Genomic DNA, 23,893 nt, shown 5'->3' on the forward strand with positions numbered 1-23,893 from the left:
TTTTCAATGAGTCAACTCTTCTCATGAGGTGGCCAAAGTACTGGAGTTTCAGCTTCAGCATCATTCCTTCCAAAGAACACCTAGGGCTGATCTCCTCTAGAATGGACTGGTTGGATCTCCTTGCAGTCCAAGGGACTCTCAAGAGTCTTCTCCAACACCACAGTTCAAAAGCATCAATTCTTCAGTGCTCAGCTTTCTTCACAGTCCAACTCTTGCTGTTGCCCAAATTGGTGGGGGTTCTTCTGTCCTTAATCTTTGTGCCAAGGACCAGGCCAATGAAAACTCTGAGCACAGGTCAGGTATTTAGCAGATTTTCTGGCAGGCTATGAAGGGGATTCCTTGGCACGTTTTGCCCACTGCTTTTTCCTACTGTCCTTCAGCTCCCCTCTCCTGGGACTTGAGCCCAGCCAAAACCCATGATGCCTAGCTTCAGGACCTACTGAAGTTCAGGCTCTGATGTCTCATTGCAAAAATTCAGTGTGAGACACAGTGATAGGTAAGATGTGGATTTGCTAGGATTCAGAGAGAAGTACACTCTGCAGGGTGTGGGCCATTGCAGAGGGCAAGGGCTTAGGCCATGGACTTAGGCCATGGAATGTGGTCTGGCTAGGTTTTGCAAGTAGGGTGGTGAATTCATATGCTAAGGAGTGGGAGGATCATTTCAACCACTGGAGAACCACCTACTCCTCTGTCTTTTTGACAGTGCCTTGGAGCAGTCCTGTCACATCTGGGTGTGTCACTTAGCTTACAGATCAGAGATTAATGTTTCCTTGAATCTGACTTGTCCTCTTGTCAACTGATTTTAATCGGTTTATGTTAAGGCTTTGTGCTGTGTCATTCTTTCAAAAGTTGTGCCCTGCCCCCTTCCCTCCTGTTTCACGCTCTTTTCCTGAGCCCCGTCCAGGCCCCCAATGTTGCCTCTACAATCTTCTGGAGGGACAATCAGAAAACAGCTGACCCTTGGGAGGGAAATACTGTGTAGTATCCAATCCCTTTAGATATTCAGGCCTTCATCTTCCATGTTTCCTACAACATGTGCAGCATCAGTATCTCTCAGTGAACCCACTAGGGCAGGCAACAGGCACACAGTGTCTGCTAGAAGTCCATCAGTTGGCATCCCTTCAAAGGCAATTGGTTTCTGGGGATAATATTTGCCCCTTTAGGAGTTGGCCCTGCAGGCTGCTTGGGCCAAAACCCTTAGCACCCTTCTCTGAAGGTTACAAACATACCCCAGAGTCAAATCTCGTCTTCACTTTTATAGAACATCTGATCTATTGTCTCTTACCAATTTGTTCTTGAGACACTTACTAACTCCTACAACCAGGACCCTGCCCCCTTGTAGGCAACATTGCTCCATCCAGCCTATTATTAAAACACTTTAATGCCCCTAACAGGGCCAGATAACCCACTCCTTTGTCATTGCTTCTGTTATTACCTAAAGTGGGCCTAGGACAATGAAATGTTTACCATTGGAGTCACCCTAACCTGCTCTTATGGAGAACTAGGGGAGGAAATCAGTGACTTACAATCCTTTAGAGCAGTAAGAGGATAAGGCTTATGTCCACTTCACCAGGTTCCCAGTCTCAGGGCACAGGCTTGGATTGCTTTACATCTTGATATCTGTTCCCATCTGCAGTGACCAAACTGGCAATGAGTTAAAATTACAACTCCTTAATCCTATCCAGCACTGATCATGCTGGAGACCTTGGGGACGCCCAACTCCATTCATGGACTGCCTTGACCTGCCTAGGGATCTGGTCCTTGAAAGTTTGTCACGCCTCAACCTGCTCAGGGATCTGCCAGTCCAGGGGTCCCAGAAGGTTGTCACGCCTCGACTTGCCCAGGGACCCAATTCTTGGGAATTGGGCTGACATACCTCAACCTGTCCAGAGATTCAATCTCCAGGAGGCTCTCATGCCTCAGCCTGCCTGGGGATCTGTACCCTGACCCGGGGCGCCTGACTCTTAGGTTGCAACAGTACTGGGTAGGATAAGCTTCAGAAAGACTCACCCCTAAGGAAGTCCACCCATGGAAATAGAAGGAAGCTTATTACTTGTGGGACTGTGCCCAGTCTCAGCAGTAACTCAGGAGCCCAGTGAGAACCCCACTGCCTTTCTGGAAAGTCCAAAATAGGCCCTCCAAAATTTTACCAATCTGGACTTAGACTCTTAGGAGGGACAGGTGGTTTTAAAGGACAAATTCCTGTCCCAATATGCATCAGATATCAGAATAAAGTTACAACAACTACAGCAGCAGGACCCTGCTTCTTCTTTTGATGAGACTGCTTGTTACAAAAGCCCCCAATACCTTTTGTAACAGAGAACAGGAGAAGGAGGCCAAGGCCCAGGAAAGGGAGAAAAGGAAAGAGACAAGGCATGCCCAGATGCTGGCCGCCTTCCAGGGAAGCCGTATGGCAAACCCCGAGTCCTTGAAGGACAAGGCACGAGCAAATGCCTAATTTGTAGACAGGCGGGACATTGAGCCAAAGAGTGTCCAAACCATGACAAGTCTCCTAAAATGGCTTGCTATAAATGCCATCAGCTGGGACATTGGGCAGCACTCTGCCCTTGGGACCCAAGAGCCTCAAGGTCAAGAGCCAAGCCTTCCCTCATGATGGTTCAACAGGACTGAAGCAGCCCTCTCCAGCCAGCCAGCCTGTTGCACATAACCGTCATGGGTCTGGAGCCAAGGGTGCAACTGGATGTGGCAGGTAGGTCCGAGAATTTTTTGGTTGACACGGGGGCTACCTACTCTGTCTTGATCACCTACTCTGGAGCCTTCTTCTCCCAAACCTGTACCATTTGGGGTGCTACAGGAAAAACAACTACTAAAAGATTCACCCAAGTGCTTCTTTGTTGCTGGGATCGACAACTATTTTCCCACCAGTTTCTGGTGGTCCCCAAGTATCCTACTTCCTTACTGGGAAGAGATATACTCACTAAACTGGGGACCACCTTTGTGATGGGAGGCTTTTCAGCCCCTAGAGCCCTACAGCTTCTGGTTACTACTGAAGAACCCATTACACCCTCTCCAATAGAGAGGGACTAAAAACTCTGGGAGGTCAAAATTAAACCCCAGGTGCGGGACCAGGGGACTCCTGGAAGAGCCCACTAAGCTGAACTGGTCATCATTGTCCTCTGAGATGCCACTCGGTTTCCTAACCGGAAACAATATCCCCTCAGCAGAGAGGCTTGGGAGGGACTACTTTAATAAATAAATTCCTTGCTTGTGGGCTATTGGTTCCCACCAATTCACCGTGTAATGCCCCAATCCTCTCAGTAAGGAAAAAGGATGGAATCTGGTGAATGGTTCATGATCTCTGGATGGATCATAAGTGAAGCTGTAGTCCCCCTACATCCCACAGTACCCAATCCCTATGTAATCTTGGGGGAAAATCCCACCCAGTGCCAAGTGGTTTACAGTCTTGGATCTCAAAGATGCATTCTTTTGCACCACTGGCTAAAGAATCCCAATATCTTTTTGTCTTTGAGTGGGAGGCTGCAGAAGAAAGACACCAACAGATGACTTGGACAGTATTACCTCAGGGGTTCAGAGATAGCCCCCACCTATTTGGACAGGCCCTTAGTTGGGATCTCCTAGATCTGGACCTGGAATCTAATGGGAAAATAGTACAATATGTAGTTCAGTTCAGTTCAGTTCAGTCACTCAGTCATGTCCGACTCTTTGAGACCCCATGAATTGCAGCACGCCAGGCCTCCCTGTCCATCATCAACTGCCGGAGTCTACCCAAACCCATGTCCATTGAGTCGGTGATGCCACCTAACCAGCTCATCCTCTGTCATTTCCTTCTCGATATGTAGATGACCTACTAATCTGCTCTCCAGATGAAAAAAATGTCCAACAACGTGCAATTCAGGTTCTAAGCTTTTTGGCAGAGAGGGGATATAAAGTCTCCCATGCTAAGGCACAGATGATCGAGACAAAGATCACTTACCTGGGAGTTCAGATTACACATGGGTCCAGGAGGCTTTCCTCTGATCTGGTACAAGGAATCCTCCAGTTGCCCTCCCCCATGACTCAAAAACAATTGAGAGCTTTCCTGGGGCTAACTGGGTATTGTAGAATCTGGACACCCAACATATGGTCTAATTGCCCAGCCCTTATATGAAAGCTTAAAGGGACAGGATGATTCAATCCCACTGATGTGGGGAACTCCTCAAAAGAAGGCAGAGGCTACACTGAAACAAGCCTTAACTCAAGCACCCGCCTTGATGTTGCCAGACCCAGAAAGAGCATTCCAACTTTATGCCCACGAAAAAGAGAGAATAGCCTTGGGAGTGTTAACTCAAAGGTTGGGATCTGAGCCCCAGCCTGTAGCTCACTTATCCAAGACGCTAAACCCAGCCACCTGAGGCTGGCCTCCCTGCCTTAGAAATCTTACAGCTATTGCAATCCTGATAGAAGATGCTTTAAAACTCTCTTTTGGGTGCAAACTAATTTTTTACCAGCCACCAAGTGAAACAACTCCTAAATGGGAGAGGCCATTTGTGGATGTCTGATCAAAGAATCCTCAGGTATCAAGTAGTGCTGATGGAAAATCCAGGCCTCACTTATATCCCCTTGTGAGATTCTTAACCCAGCCACTCTCCTGCCTACCCCCGAGGGCTCTCTCCCCTTTCATTCTTGCCTAGAAACCTTGGACCACTGGACAAAACCCCGAGAAGGATTGTTGGAAGATCCTCTGACCAATCTTGAGGAAATCCGGTACACTGATGGAAGCAGCTTTGTCTTGGATGGAAAAAGAAGAGCTGAATATGCAGTAGTCTCCAATTTTGAGACCATAGCGGCTAAGCCTCTGCCACCAGGTACTTCAGCCCAATTAGCTGAGCTCATAGCCCTGACTCAAGCTTTAGAGCTGGGAAAAGGAAAGAGGGTAGCCATTTACACTGACTCCAAGTCTGCCTTTCTGGTGCTACATGCACATGCTGCTATTTGGAAAGAAAGGGGCCATTTCACCACCCGAGGGTCCCCAGTGAAATATGGTGATCAAATCCTTAGACTCTTGGAGGCAGTCCATCTGCCCACTGAGGTTTCTGTCTCCCACTGTTAAGGACACCAAAAAGGGAGCACAGAAATGGCATGAGGGAACCAAGCAGCTGATCAGGCAGTTAAGAGGGCAGCATTACAGAACAATGACCTAACAGGGGTTGCCACCTTAGTTCTACAGACTAATTTGCCAGAAACTCCTTCATATACTGAAGGTGAGACTCTTAAAGCTAAGAATGAGGGCTTTCAAGATCATATGGGGTGGTTCCAAAAGGAGGGTCTCCTTTTTCTGCCTGGGAAACTCCAGTGGAAGTTGGTTAATGCCTTACATGCCACCACTCATTTAGGGAAAAAGCCCTCCAAAGATTACTAGAAAGGGCTTTCAGAGGAACAGACCTCCAAATGACTATAAGGCAAGTGGTCTCCTCCTGTCCCACTTGCCATTTAAACAACCCTCAAGGAGCTCCTGGTGGCTCAGACGATAAAGCGCCCGCCTGCAATGCAGGAGACCTGGGTTCGATCCCTGGGTTGGGAAGATCCCCTGGAGAAGGAAATGGCAACCCACTCCAGTATTCTTGCCTGGAGAATCCTGTGGACAGAGGACCCTGATAGGCTACAGTCCATGGGGTCACAAAGAGTCGGACACGACTGAGCAACTTCACTTCACAAGGAGCTCAAAGACCCCAGCTGGCCCAGCCTGTCCAACGATGTGGGACTTACCCAGGAGAGGACTGGCAGATGGACTTCACCCAGATGCCAGTTTCTCAAGGGTATAAATACCTATTAGTCACGATAGATACATTCACAGGATGGATTGAAGGCTTTCCCGCCTGGACCAAGAAGGCTGAGGAGGTGGTAAAAACAAAACAAACAAAAAAAACTGCTGCATGAAATCTTCCAAGATTTGGTCTGCTCAGGTCATTACAAAGTGATGATGGGACATCATTTACTTCTAAGGTCACTCAGTTCAGTTCAGTTCAGTCGCTCAGTCATGTCCGACTCTTTGCGACGCCATGAATCACAGCATGCCAGGCCTCCCTGTCCATCACCAACTCCCGGAGTTCATTCAAACTCATGTCCATCAAGTCAGTGATGCCATCCAGCCATCTCATCCTCCATCATCCCCTTCTCCTCCTGCCCCCAATCGCTCCCAGCATCAGGGTCTTTTCCAATGAGTCAACTCTTTGCATGAGGTGGCCAAAGTATTGGAGTTTCAGCTTCAGCATCAGTCCTTCCAATGAACACTCAGGACTGATCTCCTTTAGGATGGACTGGTTGGATCTTCTTGCAGTCCAAGGGACTCTCAAGAGTCTTCTCCAACACCACAGTTCAAAAGCACCTTAGGGGTCTCTAAAGCATTGGGCATTACTTATTATCTCCATTCTGCTTGGAGGTTTCAGTCTTCAGGAAAAGTATAAAGAGCCACCCAATTCTTAAAATCAGGGATAAAACAGATAACCCAGGAGACCTCTCTTGGATGGAAGGAGGCTTTACCAATAGCTCTCCTCTGCACCTGTATTGCCCCTAAGGAACAGGTTGGTCTTAGTCCTTATGAGATGCTATATGATGTGAGAGTTGGACTGTGAAGAAAGCTGAGCACTGAAGAATTGATGCTTTTGAACTGTGGTGTTGGAGAAGACTCCTGAGAGTCCCTTGGACTTCAAGGAGATCCAACCAGTCCATTCTAAAGGAGATCAGTCCTGGGTGTTCTTTGGAAGGACTGATGCTGAAGCTGAAACTCCAATACTTTGGCCACCTCATGCAAAGAGTTGACTCATTGGAAAAGACTCTGATGCTGGGAGGGATTGGGGGCAGGAGGAAAAGGGGACGACAGAGGATGAGATGGCTGGATGGCATCACCGACTCGATGGACGAAAGTTTGAGTGAACTCCGGGAGTTGGTGATGGACAGGGAGGCCTGGCATGCTATGATTCATGGGATTGCAAAGAGTCGGACACGACTGAGCAAATTCATGGGGTTGCAAAGAGTCGGACATGACTGAGCGACTGAACTGAATTGATGGGAGACCTTTTGTTTATGTCAATGATCTCTTCCTAGATCCAGAGTCTCAGACCCTCCAGTTTCATACCATGGCCATTGGGCAATTCCAACAGGATATACGCTTGTGGGGTGTGAACCAGTACCCAAAAGATTCTAAGGGGTCACCACTATATGCTCTAGGGACTCAAGCCCTAATTAAAATCTGGAAAGATGGGCCCCCAAAGGCTCAACTCCAGCCCATGTTGGAGGGCCCCTACCCTGTTAATACTTTCTACCCTCACACCGGTCAAGGTACCAGGACATGACTCCTGGATTCAGTACTCTTGAGTCAGGCTGTGGAAGAAAACAGAGGAAGACACTCAGTACACCCGTGGGCCCCTAGGAGATCTCAGATACCTATTCAGAACAACAAATGAGTGCCATTCCAATGAACACCCCCCAAATCTAGTTTCTGTGGATATTTCTCAGGACAGCTCTAAAGAGCCAACACAGCTTGGCAGGGGCTGTACTCCAAAACAGACAGGAGATAGATCTTCTGATCCCTGAAAAAGGAGGGACTTGAGCTATCCTGGCGAAGGGAATTTGGAGTTGGCTAATGCCCCTACTAGTCCTTGTTATTCCATATTGATGCTGCTTATGATTGCTCCATATATTATCAATTGTCTAACCCGTTTTGTCTCTGCCCAGGTCAACAAACTACAAAGTGCAGTGCCAGTTCAAGCAAGGATATATAAAATTACAGGTGACCACAGAAAATAACACTCACCCTTAGATGGACACCACTATAAGGACTCTGAGGCCTGAGACTAGCAAGAGGGGGAGGCCCAATGCCCCTCGCCGTCCCAGTTCAGTAAGAAGTAGCCAGAAAGACCTCAAAGCCCCTATTCCCAAAGAATTGGGCCTCCCATCGCTTGAGGGGGGAATGTTAGGTAGTTAGAATAGAAAAAAGGAGTTCAGAATGGCGGTGGCTAAAAGACAAGGAAGGGAAAGCAGAGATGTTTTGACATCATCATCTCATGAGACCAGGTTAAAGAGTGGCTTATAGAATCAAACAGTCTGAACACAAATCCTGCTCCTCCACTTATTAGATAAGCAAATTCTGTAGGTTTTTGAACAATTGTAGCCTCAGTTTCCTCATCTCAAAAATGGGGATGATTAAAGTGTCCATTTTATCAGAATAATAAGCACAAAGTGCTTGGCATAGCACATAAGTAAAAAGGGCTCTCCAAAAGTGAGGGCTCTATTTTCCTTGGAGTTTTTTGGAAATTCAGAAAAAGGAAAAAGATGGAGGCAGGATAAAAGTCCTCATAAAAGGCATATAAGTTCTGAATACTAACATATTGAGAGGGTTAACAGTCAGGTAGGAAGGCCAGAGCTCCGCAAGCAACAGGAGGAAATAAACTGTAAGTGGCAGACTTTTTTCCTCTTCTAATCCTGTGTTGTCATGAGGACACTTGGCTCTGTCTGAAGGTAACCTTGAGCTGCTAATGGCTCAGCAAACAAATGCATTTTTCTTATGGAAATGGTTTTTTTAAGCTATGTTAATGAAACTATGTATTTGCTTGGAAATCTGCCTTTCTTCAAGATTCATGTCAATTGTTTTATGGCTGGAGATGACTCCCCTTTTGCCATTCTATCTCAAAATGCATGTTATGGGAGAGGGGCCTTAACTATCTCAGTAACTCTCTCAGTAACCATAACTCTCTGTCTTGAGGCATTTCTTTTATCAGATTAGCAGCTTGCTAACAGGTACATAATGTCTAGCAAGGGGGTATCTTTTCTGCCCGCTTCTGATGTCGATGCCAGAAGCTTTCTCTCTTTTATACTTTAATAAAACTTTGCTACACAGAAAGTTCTGAGTGATCAAGCCTCATCTCCAGCCCTGGATCGAAATCCTCTCCTCTGGAGATCACGAATCTTGGCATCACTCACAGTAGCCTTAACCTTTGCAGCCTTAACCTTTTAGTATGAATGTATGCTCATGGTAAATTAAAAATACATCAACTCTTTGACTCCATATCAGGTAAATTCTTTCTTCTGAACAAATACAGTGTTGAGTGGGCTTTCACAATGTGGAAAATGCCAGCAGGAACTTTGAGCTGAAACACCCCCCATTGTCTACCCAACTTCTAGTGTCACCACTGTGCCTCTCTTGGGAAAAGAGAAACCAATAATATGCATTTTTTTTGCAGATACCACTGGGATGGGTTTCTCTGGATACACCCCAAAGCCACGTTCAAGTAGGTAGTTGATAGGGAGGACTCCAGCTATACCTGCCATCCTCATAGGATGACATGATTTAGTTACATGTGTCAGATGTTCATGTACACAATCAAGGTTACACCCTCCCTCTGGGTGTAACCTAAAGTCAAGCCCATGCTTTACGAGATGAATTCTAGTTAGACTCACAGTCTCATTAGTTGAAGATGAGAATTCAGACCAACATCAACTTGCTGACCTGTGATTAGAACTTGACACTTGGTCATGATTACTTGACTGAGTACCAGATACTTTCACCTGCTATCTTGTTTCTTAAATGAGATTATCCCCCTTTCACAGATAAAGCCACTGGGGCTTAGAGAATAGAGGAAGTGTCCAGCTGAGAACTGAACCCCCAAACATAAGCTTTTCCCATGAAAATTGTAGACTTAGTCAGAAGCCCTTTTAGTTCTGTGCCCCTCTTCCTATTAGGAGAAGGAGGTGAATCCTGTTCTCACACACAACACAGAGGCCTCCTTACCTTCTCCATTTGAGTCCAGCGGTCCAGTACATCACTTGCAAAGTTAAATTCCTCAGGTCTGTCATAGTCATTCCATCTTAGGGTTCCAGCTCCTGATAAAGATCGGCAGCGCAGGTGCTGAGGGGCATGGTGGAAGCCAGGGCAGGACATGTGGATGCCCCAGAGGACCCGAAACTTCATCAGCCTTTGCATAGTGGAGCAGTCCTCAGGAAACAGACACAGAATTCTCAGGTCACTACCTGTCTTGAGAATAGATGGCTAATATGTTGGTCATTGGAGCAGAAATTCATTCCACTAAATAAAGGCACATTGCTGGCTAATTACTAGAGTAATAGCTTTGTTTCAGTTCACTGGAATTTGGAGGGCACAACTAATAGCTCACTGAAATTTGAAGGCATAGCTAAACTGACTTAGCTGGGAATTTCTCTTTCCAAATGAAGAATCACAAGGCAAAAATTATGAGGAGGGGCTATAGCTACTAGATGAGGTAGGCACATATTCCTGAGGGTCTTCTCCTTCTTTTTTAAACTCCAGGGATGGAAGCCAGCCATGTGGCCACGGTTTTTTTGGTAGAAACAGTATTTTCAAAGTCCTGTATGTCATGCTATCCTTGCTCTGGAAACATCTCTTCCTACTGAGCCCAAATATGTGGTTCTCATGAAAACTGTCATAGTTTTAGATGATCCCATCGCATCCAAATTTGATTGGTCCATCATTTCCCATGATATATATATATATATTTAAATACAAACTGGGCTGATCATAATCCCTCTCCAAAATTGTGTGTGTGTGTGTGTTACCAAAGCCTTAGTGGAAGCCGTGAAAATATACACTTTGGAAATTGTCAGTGGCTATAATTCCTGTAATGTGGAGATAACTGCTCTGCATAAGAGAAGAAAATTTGTAAATTTTCAGGGACATGGAAATAAGGGGTAGAGAGAATCTTGGAGGCATGCAAGTCTCTGGTTCATAACTATTGCTCCTGAGGCATGTCTACATCTCTATCCCTCTCTTGTTAATATCCTGTCCTGAATTTTATGTACCAACAATTTTTCCTGTCTGAGATTGCGTTTCTCTTACTTGATATTATAAGAATACTGACAAATATGCACCACCACACTCAGATAGAAGAGGCTAATATCACAGCACTCTCCCTACTAAACAGGGATCTGGCCTCAAGGTCTTCCCCAGGACAGCATTCAGGTACCTATTATCAATCCATCATTTGACCTATGAAATAAAAATTTTTTGCCACTCCAGATCCAACAAATGCTTCTGACATGGGGATAAAATGCTCATTTACTAGGATACTTTTCGAAGTTTGATGGTGGAAATTGGCTTAAGCAAGAACTTCTGTTATATGAGCAGAAAGCCACTTCACAAATAGCTTTGAGGTTTAAGCAGTTTATCCCTGCAAATAATTAAGCCCTCTCCCCCTCAGTTACAGCAACAAGATAATACTGTTTGATGATAGACTCATGAAAGAAATCAATAAAACACGACTCCATTTTCAATCTGTTTAGACTTGAGTGGGTTGCCATTTCCTTCTCCAATGCATGAAAGTGAAAGGTGAAAGTGAAGTCTCTCAGTCGTGTCCGACTCTTAGCGACCCCATGGACTGTAGCCCACCAGGCTCCACCGTCCATGGGAGTTTCCAGGCAAGAGTACTGGAGTGGGTTGCCAGTGCCTTCTCCGTGTAATAACCTAGCCCCAATTAATTTTGGTGCTGCCTTCAGAACCCTGCTACTGCCTACAGAGAAGAGTATTGACTTAAAAAATAGTCACAAACTAAAAGTTGATAGTTATGTTTTATTCAGTGGGAATTTTTAGGACTTCAATCCCAGGAGACAGCATCTCAATGACTCTGAGAGAATTGCTCCAAGGAAGTGAGAGGAGGGACCAGGTTAAAGTTTTGCAACAAAGGATAGATAGACTGAACATCAGAAGACTATTGTTAATTAAAGGAAGCAAGGTAAAGTTAACCTTCAATCACTTGCCAAATCTTCTGAATGCCAAATAAACTTAGTTTAACATTCTTCTCTGAGATGTCCCAGAGATTTTTCTTCAAAGCATCCCAGAGTCAGCAGGAAGCTAAAGAGCTTTAGTTAGATTTTGATATTTGAGATGTTTGTTAGAAATGTGAACAAAGATTTAAAACACAACAGGATCATTGGTCACTGAAACAATGCTTATTTACTTAACCAAAGTAAAAGAGAAATCAAATTCCAGTTTCTTATTAGCTTACTTAGCCAAATCCATTTAGTTAACGTCAATCTAAATTTAGTGAACCTTGACTATGCATAAAACTTTTTCCTCCTCAGGTTTGCTTTTCACAGTTTCTCATCACTTTCTGTATCTAGTCTCATTTCTTATACAAATAAAATCAACAAGCTCATTCTTTCTTTTTTCTCAATAAAATGCAATTTTATTCCTCATACCTTCTTTACTGAAAACACACATTTTATGTCCTACTGTATACTAAAATGTTACTGTATTATTTCTAATAGCTTTAACTGCATATTTAAATTAGAAATTTCAACTCTTAAAACCTTAATTTTTAGTAAAAGATAAGAAGTAAGTAATTATGAACTGTTTTTTACATTGGCATTCTATAGATTGTTGAGCATAAACAGCAGTGATAATTTCTAAAAGCACTTGTTTTCTTATAGAAAACATCTTGCAGTGACATCAAGCATTTTCATTAATATTCCTAAATACTTTTAGTTTTTTTCTTTAGTAATTTATATCTCAGTATCTCATTAATGAAATTATCTAGTTATTCAATAAACTTTTATCATTTAACTTAAATTAGCCCAACTTTAGAATTTTAAGTTACCAAATATCTGGAAAGATTATTTTAAATAGATTTTTCTAAAATAGAAAAGAGTTTACCTCAAAGCTCTTATCTTATTTACATTTATTTTAAAGTTTCATTGTATCAATAAAATATAAATCAATGGTGGTGGTTTAGTCTCTCAGTCATGTCCAACTCTTGTGACCCCATGGGCTGTAGCCTAGCAGGCTTTTCTGTCCATGTGATTCTCCAGGCCAGAAACTGGGGTGGGTTGACAATTCATTCTCCAGGGGATCTTCCTGACCCAGGAATCTAACCAAAGTCTCCTGCATTGCAGGCAGATTTCTTACAAACTGAGATAGTAGGAAAGCCCAAATCTGCCTGTGAATCTGCCTGTAATGCAGGAGACCTGGGTTTGATCCCTGGATTGGGACAATCCCCTGGAGAAGGGAAAGGCTACCCACTCCAGAATTCTGGCCTGGAGAATTCCATGGGTCCATGGGGTCACAAAGAGTCAGACATGACTCAGTGACTTTCAATTTCACTTGTTGTCTAGTTCCCCTATTTGGGGCTCCATTGTGGCTCAGCTGGTAAATTAATAGTGATTCAAACCATAGATATGCAAGAGCCTTCCCCATAAGAGAGTGGGGAGGATGTAACCTAAATTTGGAGAAAGTGAAAGTTGTTCAGTTGACTCTTTGAAACCCCATGGATTATACAGTCCATGGAATTCTAGAGGCCAGAATACTGGAATGGGTAGCTTTTCACTTCTCCAGGGGATCTTCCCAACCTAGGGATTGAACCCAGGTCTCCTGCACTGCAGGCAGATTCTTTACCAGCTGAGCCACAAGGGAAGCCCAAGAATACTGGAGTGGATAGCCTATCCCTTTTCCAGGGGATCTTCCCAACCAAGGAATTGAATGGAGTCTTCTGCACTGCAGGTGGATTCTTTACCAAGTGAGGTATCAGGGAAGCCCAAATTTGGAGAATTTACTCTCAAAAACAGTACTGTATTGTGTTACTCGATCAGTCACGTCCAATTCTTTGCAATTCCATGGACTGTAGCCCACCAGGCTTCTCTGTCCATGGAATTCCCCAGGCAAGAATACTGGAGAGGGTAGCCATTTCCTTCTCCAGGGGATCTTTCTCACCCAGGGACTGAACCTGGTCTCCTGCATTTCAGGCAGATTCTTTACTGTCTGAGCCACCAGAGAAACCAGAAAAATAGCAAAGGCCATGTCAGGGGAGTGTAATTTCTTCAGTTCCATCTCACCACAGCAAAGATTTGAAACTGTGGACCAGTGTCACAGCTCAGTTAAAGCTCAGTTTTATTTGGCAAGCAAAGGAAAATACATCCTTGAGGCATGAGGGTAGGCAGACCCAAAAGAAGAGAGGCTCAATTTTGGCTCCTCTTTTTATATGTTTTTCTCCTCCCCCTGAACGTGCCCTGTGTAAGTTGGGCTAGCCAGGAGGGCTGTTGGTTTCACCTGAGGTTCTCACTCTGGTCCTCAGATTTTCTTCTGTTCCATTTTTGTGGATTTTTCCTTTCTTTGTCTTTTAGCCACCACCATCTTGGACTCCTTTTTCCTATTCTAACTACCTAACAGACCAAGTTTTTAAAAACATGAACAAACAAAACACACCAACACAGAATGTCCTAGGAAGAACAGGTAGAACATTTACATCTCAAAACCCAAGTTTCCTCCTGAAGGCCTTTGTTTAAAGTCTGAAAAGATATATTTACTAAGCTAGCTTTTAACCTTAATGTAACTTAACTGTGTAAGCAATGAAAGAGCCTCTTCAATTTTTAGGGTGAGATTTCCCTTCAATTTCCACTTAAGTAAATACTTATAATTTTTGTATGTACATTTACCCAGCTGGGATGTTAGCTGGAGGCTGGCAATCTGTTGTTCCTTTTCTTTTATTTTGAAACTTTTATTTTCCATATTGAAGTCAGTTTGTTGAGATAAAATTGCAATGATGACTGTGTGCTGGGCCAGCATGTGCTTCTTGGGAGTGCCACTTCTCTGATTTTGCCCCAGAGTTGTTTCAGCCCCATCTTACATGTCTCCGGTCTCCCATTGGACTGTAAGACTTGCACAGGTGCTCAGGTCACAGAATGGCCAATTCTTATGTGCATCCTTGGTTGGGCAGTTTGTTAATTACATGACTAGGTTTCCCTATAGGGATAAGGTGGGCTGTAAAAGGTTTCTTAGTCCCCTGAGAAAGACATTGCCAGCCAGGAGGAGAGAGTCCTTCTTCGGAGCTCAGAAGCACTCATAAGATTTCAGTTTTATTTCAAAAAACTTTATTAAGGTAGCCAATAAAAGGAAAAATGACAGGTCCATCTTCCCCCTAATAACCCCGTCCCACCTTACTCAATGTTTAAGCTAAGTCTTCCTCTCAGTCTCTAACTGAGGATAGCCAACCACTCAGTATCCAAATTGAGTCTTCCCAGTACCTTTTACACTGAGGATAACCTTCTCAAACAAAATCTCCCCAGTGCATTCTACACCGAAGATAACCCACTAAGCACCTAAACTGAGTAAAATCTTCCCAGTCTTTTGACTGAGGATAACCCACTCAATATCTAGACTGAGCAACCCAGGTACCTCTTCTTAAAACCAAGTTTCAAGGATAACCTCTTCTCCCACCGAATAAAACTTAGGATCATCAACCAATAAACAGGAGATCCTAGAACCAGGAGACACTCATTCAAATTTGTCTGGACTCCTCAAGAAAGTGGTTGGGCACAACGGGCCTCTGCTGCTACCAAGGCTCTGGATACTCACAGGGTTCAGGTGGAGAAGAAGAATTTGGTCAGGGTCCCTTCTTTGCAGTCACCATAACTGTCAACATAAAAAAATATTCACAACCTAAAAGTCAACAGTTATGTTTTATTTGGTGGGAAAATTTAAGACTTTGATTCCAGGAGCAGTTCCCTCAGGGTCACTTGAGATGTTGTCTCCTGGGCTGAAGTGCTAAAATTTTCCACCAAATGAAACATAACATTCAACTTTTAGGTTGTGACAATTTTTTAAGTCAACAAGAGGATAGATATATGAAAGCTTCATCTTGAAGAGTTTGTCAGTGTGGATCCTTGGGCAATGTGAACTAAAGTATGTCCCCTTCCTTTTTGGTGTCTGTCAGTCAACAATACTTGTTGAGTCCTGTCCCCAGGCCACAGGTGCAAGAAGCAACAGGTACCACAGAGGCAGAGCCCAGAATTAAGGTCACCTCAGAAGCAAACTGAGCCCGTTTGTAATGTTTCCAAAAGCCCCCGTGATCATCACCATTAGGCTTCCTGACCCATATTAGCCAAAAATGTGTACCCTAGTGCTCACCCTATAGTGCCTCACCCAATTACCTAATGCCAACCTACATATTGGGGAACCAAGAAAAATGGCCTGTTAATGGCACAGTAAATTACATGATCTCTTTTATTGTTCCCTATGGCACTCAGTCCCAGTCCTCTTGCCTGGAAAATCCCATGGACGGAGGAGCCTGGTAGGCTGCAGTCCATGGGGTCGCGAAGAGTCAGACACGACTGAGCGACTTCACTTTCACTTTTCACTTTCCTGCATTGGAGAAGGAAATGGCAACCCACTCCAGTGTTCTTGCCTGGAGAATCCCAGGGACGGGGGAGCCTGGTGGGCTGCCGTCTATGGGGTCGCACAGAGTCGGACACGACTGAAGCGACTTAGCAGCAGCAGCAGCAGCATGGCACTCAGTCAGAGTTTGGATCTAAGGGACTCATGCTACATATACCTTTCTGTTGTCACCTTATCCCCTGTCCTCCTATGTCTCTCCCTCCATCAGATGTCCTACCCCATGACTTTCTCCCATAATCATAAACCTGAAAAGGAAAAAAAACTCCAAAAATTGTAAAGAATCCCCTTCTAACTCCTCCTGTCTCTTGCAGGGGGTGGCAGGGGGAGGGAAGAAATTTCCCCCATTCCTTCAAATTCCTTTACTCCTTCATATTCTTCTGATCAAACAAAGACCCCATCTCCCCAAAGGAACAATCCCTACTAGGATGATATTTTATCAGTCAGTTTGCTTCTGTCATCAGAACCAATTTGAGCACTATTTGATCTATATTTTAGCTCTGAAATTATTACTACAAAAAGGAGGATGACATTTTTGACACAAGATGGCCATGATATTCTTTAGATTCTGGATAAAACAGGTTAAAATGAAATCTTTTTGAAATATCAAGATCTGTTCTTTTTGCACATGCAATTAGACAAAACTGGCTTGTTGAAACATGTTTCTTTTTGGAGCGCCAATCCTGAGAGAAGCAAAAATATGCCTAGGAAAAATTCTGAAGTTAACTCCTACCATGTCCTTGAGATACAAAGCCTGCTCTGCCTGAGACATCAGCCTTGTTAACTAGTAGAACTTCAAGCCAAGGAAAAAAGAGGCAAAGAGACATTTTAAATCTTAAGCAGAAAACTGTGAGATCTGTGTCTGTTTGGATATATATGTATGTCTCAGTGTGTGTCTCTGTCTTTGGGTAATATTGCTAAGGTTAATTTGTAAATGAGCTCTAATTCAATTGGACTGAAGAAAAGTAAGCACTTACAAATCAAACAGCTCTAAATAAAAGAGAAATGGTTCACATGAACCAGGAAAAAGTTCACTATTAACTGGTATTAATATTTGTTAACCTAATTAACATAGGCATATCTTAAGAACAACATCACTGATTCAATGAACATGAACTTGGGCAAACTCCAGGAGATGGTGAAGGACAGGGAGGCCTGGTGTGCTGCAGTCAATGGGGTTGCAAAGAGTCAGACATGACTGAGCAACTGAACAACAACAACATCTTAAGAACACACTGTAAAGAAACTTTTAAGAAAATGCAAATAAGATAAGAGCTTTGGGTGATTTATGTTTTCCAATCTATAGAATGCTGTTATAAAGGACAGTTTATGGTTGCTGAAGGAAAGTAGGATGTGTGTTTTTAATAAAAAAAAAGTATAAGGAATGGAATTACATTTTATTAAGGGAAAAGGAAATAAGTTTGATTTATAGGTGGCAAACTTATACATTTTGACTTACAGGTTCTCTGAATGGGCAAATAAAATGATGGAAATGAAAGTGAAAAAAATATTTTTGGGACATGGACCCCAAGAAGAGAGTTTTGTACATGGTACAAGTTTCTTAAGACATTAAATTGCCTTTGAAATCTTTTATTATTACTTTAGCTAAATGAATAAATTTTGTTTCACAGTGAATATAAGCTGGTACCAAACTGGAATTTGGCTTTCTGTCCTTGGTAAAAGACAAACTTTTCTTGGAATGCTGCTTTTGATAATGGACTGTGTGAAGGTCTTTGCCTTTATTATTTTTTAAAACATTGTTACTGTGATAAAATAAATATTACTTCACAATGATCTCTGAAGGTTATGGCACACATAGACAAAGCTCATTCTGCTTCTACAAAAATTAACCCCTCATCTGCTCCTAAATCAGGGAATTTAAAATGGATAAACAATGGCTGTAAGTCAAATAGTCAGAGTCATGGGGAGTCCAAAATGGCTGCTTGAAATTTCCTGGCTCTTGATAAACCTTATTTTTTTCATTTAATGGGGTAAAGCCCTTCCTGGCTGCAAAGTTGATGTTCTCACAATGGAGAAAAAAAAAATGTTTAAAATGTGTCTTCCACTAAGGTATATGTTTTACAATCTCCAGTGATCAAGGCATCCACTTCACTGAACAAATCATGCAAGTCTGAATAAAAGCTTCACAGACGTCTTAAAACTATCGCTGTCACTATCATCCTCAATCATCAGGAAAGGACAGAAGAACAGAAATTAATTACATAGGTTTAAATAAATAAATATAATTATAAGTTTCATGACTTTTTGTCTGACATATTACTTGGCTTCTAATCTTTGTTTTCAGATATAAAGACGCTCTTCTCCTCAAGCTACTTATGGTTCAAAATAATTTGGTAATTTATACTTGTGGGTAAAATTAAAACATTTTTCTTTTCTCTCTGCCTTGTCCCTCCAGAAATTGGAGACACTTGGGTTCTGAACAGCCTTACTAGGTAGGCTATAAATTAAAACTAGATAAATAAAAAGACTGTCTCTTGAATGTACAGAAATCTCAAAGTATTTTGGGGACCTCCAAAAGAGAAAACAATCCACTGTAGCAAAACGACAGGCCTATGGCATCTATAGTCAATGGACCAAATTTATTTTAAAAATTAATTAGTCTTGGCTGTGTTTAATAAAAATGGGGGTAACTTCAAAAAATTATGTTTCAGTAAATGTTTCAGTACTAGTTTTGTTAATTAAGGTCTATATTTACTAAGACTCACTTCCCAGTTAGTCCCTTGCTACAAGATGTTATTCTGCTACAAGATTTAATTGAATTAATAGAAAGATGTTTTAAGTTTGCTTCTGAAGCCTAAATTTATAATCAATCTTTGGGTAAAGATCAGATGCTCCATGATCTACAACCAGGAGATTAACACCAGGCCATAGTCATTTAACACACTAAATCAGACAACCTGGGATATACTGGACTGCATCTGATAAAAGTTCTTAAATTTTTACTTGTAAACTTACTGCTACCTATATTGTTTGCTATACTGCCTGTTTCAGAAAATTGCTGTCTCTTACACAAAATTGTCATCTCTTACATTTCAAATGTGTGACTGAGTCTCTAACAAAATGATATATAGTTTCATATGAGATCAATGATTATAATAATGTAGCTCTAGATATGGGAAAAATCAACAAGAGGGAACGTTTTCCTGGACTATAAGAGACTACTAGTAAGGCAGGTATTGGCCAGATCTTTTACTATTTTCATGGTCAAGTCCAACAATAGCATATTAAGTGACCTATTAGAAAAATCTTCACTAGACCTGGGAATGAGCATTCCTATCACTGTGGGATGAAATAATCTTAAAAGGCCCCCAAACCAAGGATCAAATTTACAGCCATGTAGGGCCCTGCTGACTGGAAACTGGCACTTGCCATCTGCCTCTACAAAGATTAAATCAGGAGCCACTGGAGCTGCTGAGCTTCACCACCCTCTGAAAGGAGTTCAGGGCAGAAATTAAAAATAAGGCATTCTATACTCTGGGAAAAACTGGCGGGACAGGCTTTCAGATAGACATTTTCAAGAAAATACGTTCATGAACCCCAATTCTTGCATCTCCTCATCCTAGAGAAACACTAACATCCCAGGCCGACGTCTTGTCCTGGTGTTCCTGACTATCCCCTCTTTTAGGCCCCTTGGCAGCCTTTCTATTTCTATTAATCTTTGGGACATGTGTCTCTAATTTTCTTATAAAGTTTGTTTCTTCTAGAATACAAATAAATCTCCAGATGATGCTACAAGGATATCAGCTGGTTGGCACATGGACTACCCTGGAACAAGCTGCTTTGTCATTCCATGGACTCTTATCTCCCTGGGACCCCATGAAGCCCCTGTCCAGCAGGAAGAAGCCAGAGATGGTCTCCATCTCTTTCCCAATGACCTGTGTCCTTATAACACGAGAGTTGGATGGCAGCTACTTAGACATGAGCAGAGTGTTACAGGGCTGAAGGCTTGTCTTACTGATAAGAAGAACAGGGAATGTTGAGTCCTGTCCCCAGGCCACAAGTGTGAGGCTGCGTACCAAGGCCACGGAAGTGGAGCCCAGAACCAAGGTCATCTCCAAAGCTGACTGAGCCCCTTTGTAACATTGCCAAAGCCCCCTGGATCATCACCAGCGGGCTTCTTGACTTATATTAGGCAAAAATACCCACCCCAGTGTTCACTTTATAGTGCCCTAACCAATCATCTATACCAACCTTCCAGCAGGAATTTTTTGGTTTTGTTTTGAGGCATAAAAATTGGCTACTAACCCACGGAAACTGTTGACTCTCCCTAGTCTGTTAGGAGTTGTTGGCCCACTGTGCTCACAGTGCCCACTTTATCTTTGTCCTTAATAAACTCACTCCTGAGTGCAGTACTCTGTATCTAGAAATTCTTTTCTACTCCACACTTGTACTGCCTCAATAACACTCTTTTTTTTCCCTTCTTTTTTAAACAACACTGTCTTTTGTTTTACAGAACACTTAAGCAAAGAAAGACCCAAAGATGTCAACTGACCCAGATGTTTGACTCTCACCCTTTGGAGAAAAATAATTTGAATTGCCAATATGTAAACACAGAGAGATTTCCCTTAAAACATGAATTGAAGATTTCTCTTGAAAACTTAGAAGGCCTGGAAAACTTTTATTTCAACCTGGCACCAACTGGCAGGAGCTGAAAATTGTCTGTGTGCATGCTAAGTCATTTCAGTCATATCCAACTCTTTGAGACCCTATGCACTGTAGCATGCCAGGCTCCACTGTCCGTGGGATTCTTCAGGCAATAATACTGGAGTGCATTGTCATACCCTCCTCCAGGGGATCTTCTGTGTTGCCTGCATTGTAGGTGGATTCTACCCACTGAGCCACCTGGGAAGCCTGAAAATTGCCTGCTTCATTTAAATGAAACCTTCTTCAATTCAACATAGTTTCCATCACTCTTTATTTTGCCACAGCTATCTGCTTCTCCACTGATTCTACCTATCTAGTATTTGTTGACACTCTAGACTTTATTTTTTGGGGCTCCAAAATCACTGCAGATGGTGATTGCAGCCATGAAATTAAAAGACACTTACTCCTTGGAAGGACAGTTATGACCAACCTAGATAGCATATTAAAAAGCAGAGACATTACTTTGCACCAAAGGTCCATCTAGTCAAGGCTATGGTTTTTCCAGTGGTCATGTATGGATGTGAGAGTTGGACTGTTAAGAATTGATGCTTTTGAACTGTGGTGTTGGAGAAGACACTTGAGAGTCCCTTGGACTGCAAGGAGATTCAGCCAGTCCATTCTAAAGGAGATCAGTCCTGGGTGTTCTTTGGAAGGACTTATGCTAAAGCTGAAACTTCAATACTTTGGCTACCTCATGCGAAGAGTTGATCATTGGAAAAGACTCTGATGCTGGGAGAGATTGGGGGCAGGAGGAAAAGGGGACAACAGAGGATGAGATGGCTGGATGGCATCACTGACTCGATGGACATGAGTTTGGGTGAACTCTGGGAGTTGGTGATGGACAGGGAGGCCTGGCGTGCTGCGATTCATGGGGTCGCAAAGAGTCGGACACGACTGAGTGACTGAACTGAACTGAGCTTAAAATCTTTGCCATAGGGCCAGATTCCAAGACAGATATGGATTTCCGTGAAGTTGCAAGGCAAATTTAGTAGCAGAGATAGTTCTAAAATCCTGCTCTTCCTTCCATTTTTTTCCAACACATACCTCTCTTCACACGCATGAACCCACTGGAGCAAGAACACCAGACTCAGTTGCTAGTTTTATACACAGGTGTTTACATGACCACAGGATTGTCCTTAAAATACTCAAGGACAATCCATAAAACCCCTTAATAAGTGGCTAAAACCAAGACAACAGAAAGAGAAATAATGGGGAAATTAACTCTTTAATATGGGCTGAATTGTGCCCCCTCAAAATTTATGTGTTCAAGTCCTAACACTCAGTGCCTCAGCGTGTGACTATATATAAGACAGAATCTTAAAAGAGGTAATCCAGTTAAAATGAGGTCTTTAAAGAGGTAATTCAGTTAAAATGAAATTTAACCTCATATGACTTGTTCAGAGTGCCTTGATGAGTTCTTACAACAGAACTTTGATTTCACAAGCATTTGGACTGAAAAAGCTATTTGTTTTATAAGGCAACATTTTTAGTGCATTACAGAGGATCCCAGCATTACAGAGCCAGGTTTGGCTCCACTTGGTACCAGGTGCATGATCTCGGCCATCGTTTATGTCTCCAGACTTGGAGGGCATAGTAATAATACTGTGTACAGTGAGTAAAAATACTCACTATGCTTTCGTAAGGATTAGTGAGATAATCAATATAATCAATTTCTCAGTGCTGTGTCTGATACAGAATAAGGGCTTAATAAGTGTTGAGGTGTCTTCTAACTCCCAGAAAATACTGAAGCCAATCCCTACCAAGTTAGATATATAGAAAATATGTTGTTAATAAAAGGCATTCACCTTAAGTGATTTGAACAAACTTTCACATAATGGAGCTTTTTTCTCAATGTTTTAACTTCTAGGTCTTTTTTACTCCTGTTGGCACCCTCCTCCCACTGCCTACCACATTCAGATATCTGACATTAAATCAATCACCAGTACACCAGTCATGGTGCTGGGCATACCACGTATTCCCTCTGATCCCTTTCTCTCAGTTTCACCATCCTCACTTTGCAACAAAGGAAATGAAGTGTCAGAGAAGAGACTCGCCCCAGGTCTGTAAGTGGCATTGCTAGAATTGAAACTGGGGCTTTAGATTTCACGTTCAGGGCTCTATATATACTTCACTTCCCCGTGGCAGACAAACACACACAGATACATACACGCAAAGAAGCGGTCCCTTACCTGGTACTGTCTAGGAAACGCTTGGTTATGTCTTGGATGGGGACGTTGCAAGTTCAGTTCTCTTCTGATTAGAAGTTCAGTTCTCTCTGTGTTTAGACAACAGAAATTGGTTCCTGACTACAGCTGGGGTGAAGTTGGCAGGAATGAAATGGGGGGAGGAGATTCTCAAGTGTGACAGGGCAGAAAGCAATCATAAGCCCTCATGGAGAGAAAGCCAGTTAGAAAAACAAACTATATAACGTAATTTCCAATTATTGTGGGCCTGCCTTGTGGTTTGAATGAACAAATAAAGCCAAATGGAGCACTTTCATAAGTTCTCTGTGGATAACCTGCTCCCCTTTCCCAGTCTTATGTCCCCAGTGTTCTTATTTAAGTGAGAGCCAGGTGGCAGCATTATCTAGTAGTTAAACCTGTGCTTGGTTAGGGGCAGGAGGAGTAAGGCTCAAGATGGAAGGGATATATATATCCCTTATATATATATATGGGAATTATATATCATATAATTGTGATTGATTTGCATTGATGTATGGCAGAAGCCACGACAACATTGTAAAGCAACTATCCTCCAATAAAAGATAAATACATTTTAAGAAAGCCTGTGCTTGGAGGTGGAGAGATTTGGGCTTAAGGGTCGGGTCTGCCTCTTACCCTTTCTCTTACCTTTTTGGACATCCTTTTCCTACACTTCGGTTTCCTTATCTATGAAATGGGAGTGCTAACGGTGACCCCTCTCTCCTATGGTTTCTCTTTGTGGTTGTCATTATTAGTATTAGGTGAAATAATTCATGAAATGTACATAGCACAGTGCTTGGCATAATCAATGTTGGCTGCTCTTATGAACTTAAGACTCTGACAGAAATAGCTTAGTGTGCTAGCAAGATGTAAGGTC

The 23,893-nt window shown here is 42.8% G+C and overlaps 1 protein-coding gene across 3 annotated transcripts in view; it reads right to left on the reverse strand.

Annotated features, from left to right (window-relative positions):
- The window catches only part of ACSM1 (acyl-CoA synthetase medium chain family member 1), a 64,237-nt gene extending 40,975 nt beyond the window's left edge, over positions 1 to 23,262 (reverse strand). Inside the window, exons 1-2 of one of the 3 annotated variants that reach the window (XM_070362433.1) lie at positions 23,005 to 23,262; positions 9,749 to 9,987 (exon numbers count right to left, since the gene is read on the reverse strand). In XM_070362433.1, the coding sequence (XP_070218534.1) occupies positions 9,749 to 9,940 (192 nt within the window). In that variant the 5' untranslated portion in view covers positions 9,941 to 9,987; positions 23,005 to 23,262. Of the gene's footprint in view, positions 1 to 9,748; positions 9,992 to 23,004 lie in introns of all 3 variants that reach the window. The other 2 variants (XM_005895570.2, XM_005895571.3) reach the window with 2 other exon arrangements.
- Positions 23,263 to 23,893: the final 631 nt, after the last annotated feature.

Source organism: Bos mutus, chromosome 25 (genome assembly GCF_027580195.1).
Source record: "Bos mutus isolate GX-2022 chromosome 25, NWIPB_WYAK_1.1, whole genome shotgun sequence".
NCBI classification, from domain to species: domain Eukaryota; kingdom Metazoa; phylum Chordata; class Mammalia; order Artiodactyla; family Bovidae; genus Bos; species Bos mutus.